This window comes from Neopelma chrysocephalum, unplaced genomic scaffold, assembly GCF_003984885.1.
Source record: "Neopelma chrysocephalum unplaced genomic scaffold, ASM398488v2 Primary Assembly neopelma1_95930, whole genome shotgun sequence".
Classification (NCBI taxonomy): Eukaryota; Metazoa; Chordata; class Aves; order Passeriformes; family Pipridae; genus Neopelma; species Neopelma chrysocephalum.
This window is the reverse complement of record NW_020924581.1, coordinates 1876-2188: the sequence shown is the minus strand read 5'-3', so window position 1 is coordinate 2188 and position 313 is coordinate 1876. Positions and strand designations below refer to the sequence as shown.

General features: G+C 66.5%; 1 protein-coding gene across 1 annotated transcript in view; it reads right to left on the bottom strand.

The window, feature by feature from the left end:
• Positions 1–215: 215 nt before the first annotated feature.
• LOC113981051 (maestro heat-like repeat-containing protein family member 7) overlaps positions 216–313 on the bottom strand; it is a gene marked incomplete at its 3' end in the record, with an annotated part of 1101 nt that continues 1003 nt past the window's right edge. Inside the window, exon 4 of the mRNA XM_027708287.1 lies at positions 216–305. Coding sequence (XP_027564088.1) covers positions 216–305 — 90 coding nt within the window. The remainder of the gene's footprint in view (positions 306–313) is intronic.

The window sequence follows — 313 nt, the reverse complement described above, 5'->3', positions numbered from 1 at the left end:
TTAGCCTGTGTGGAAGACAATGCTGTGGTGCAGCCCCACGCTGCTGCCGCGGGGCCCAGAGGCCAAAGGCGCGTCCCAAAGGAGTCGGGCAGCTGAATGGGGAGGAGGAGAACTGGGAGCAGCTGGCACAGCTGCCAAAGGCCAGCCAAGGCCAAGCTACTGCCTTGCACAGCCGCACGCTGCCGGCCCGGCTTCAGCCCCTGCCCCCTGCTCACCAGTGCGGGAGCCTTGCTGATCACCACCAGGCCTCGGAGCGCCAGGCGACGCCTCTCGGGGCACTCACTCCGCAGGCGCCTTGAAATAATCTGCAGGA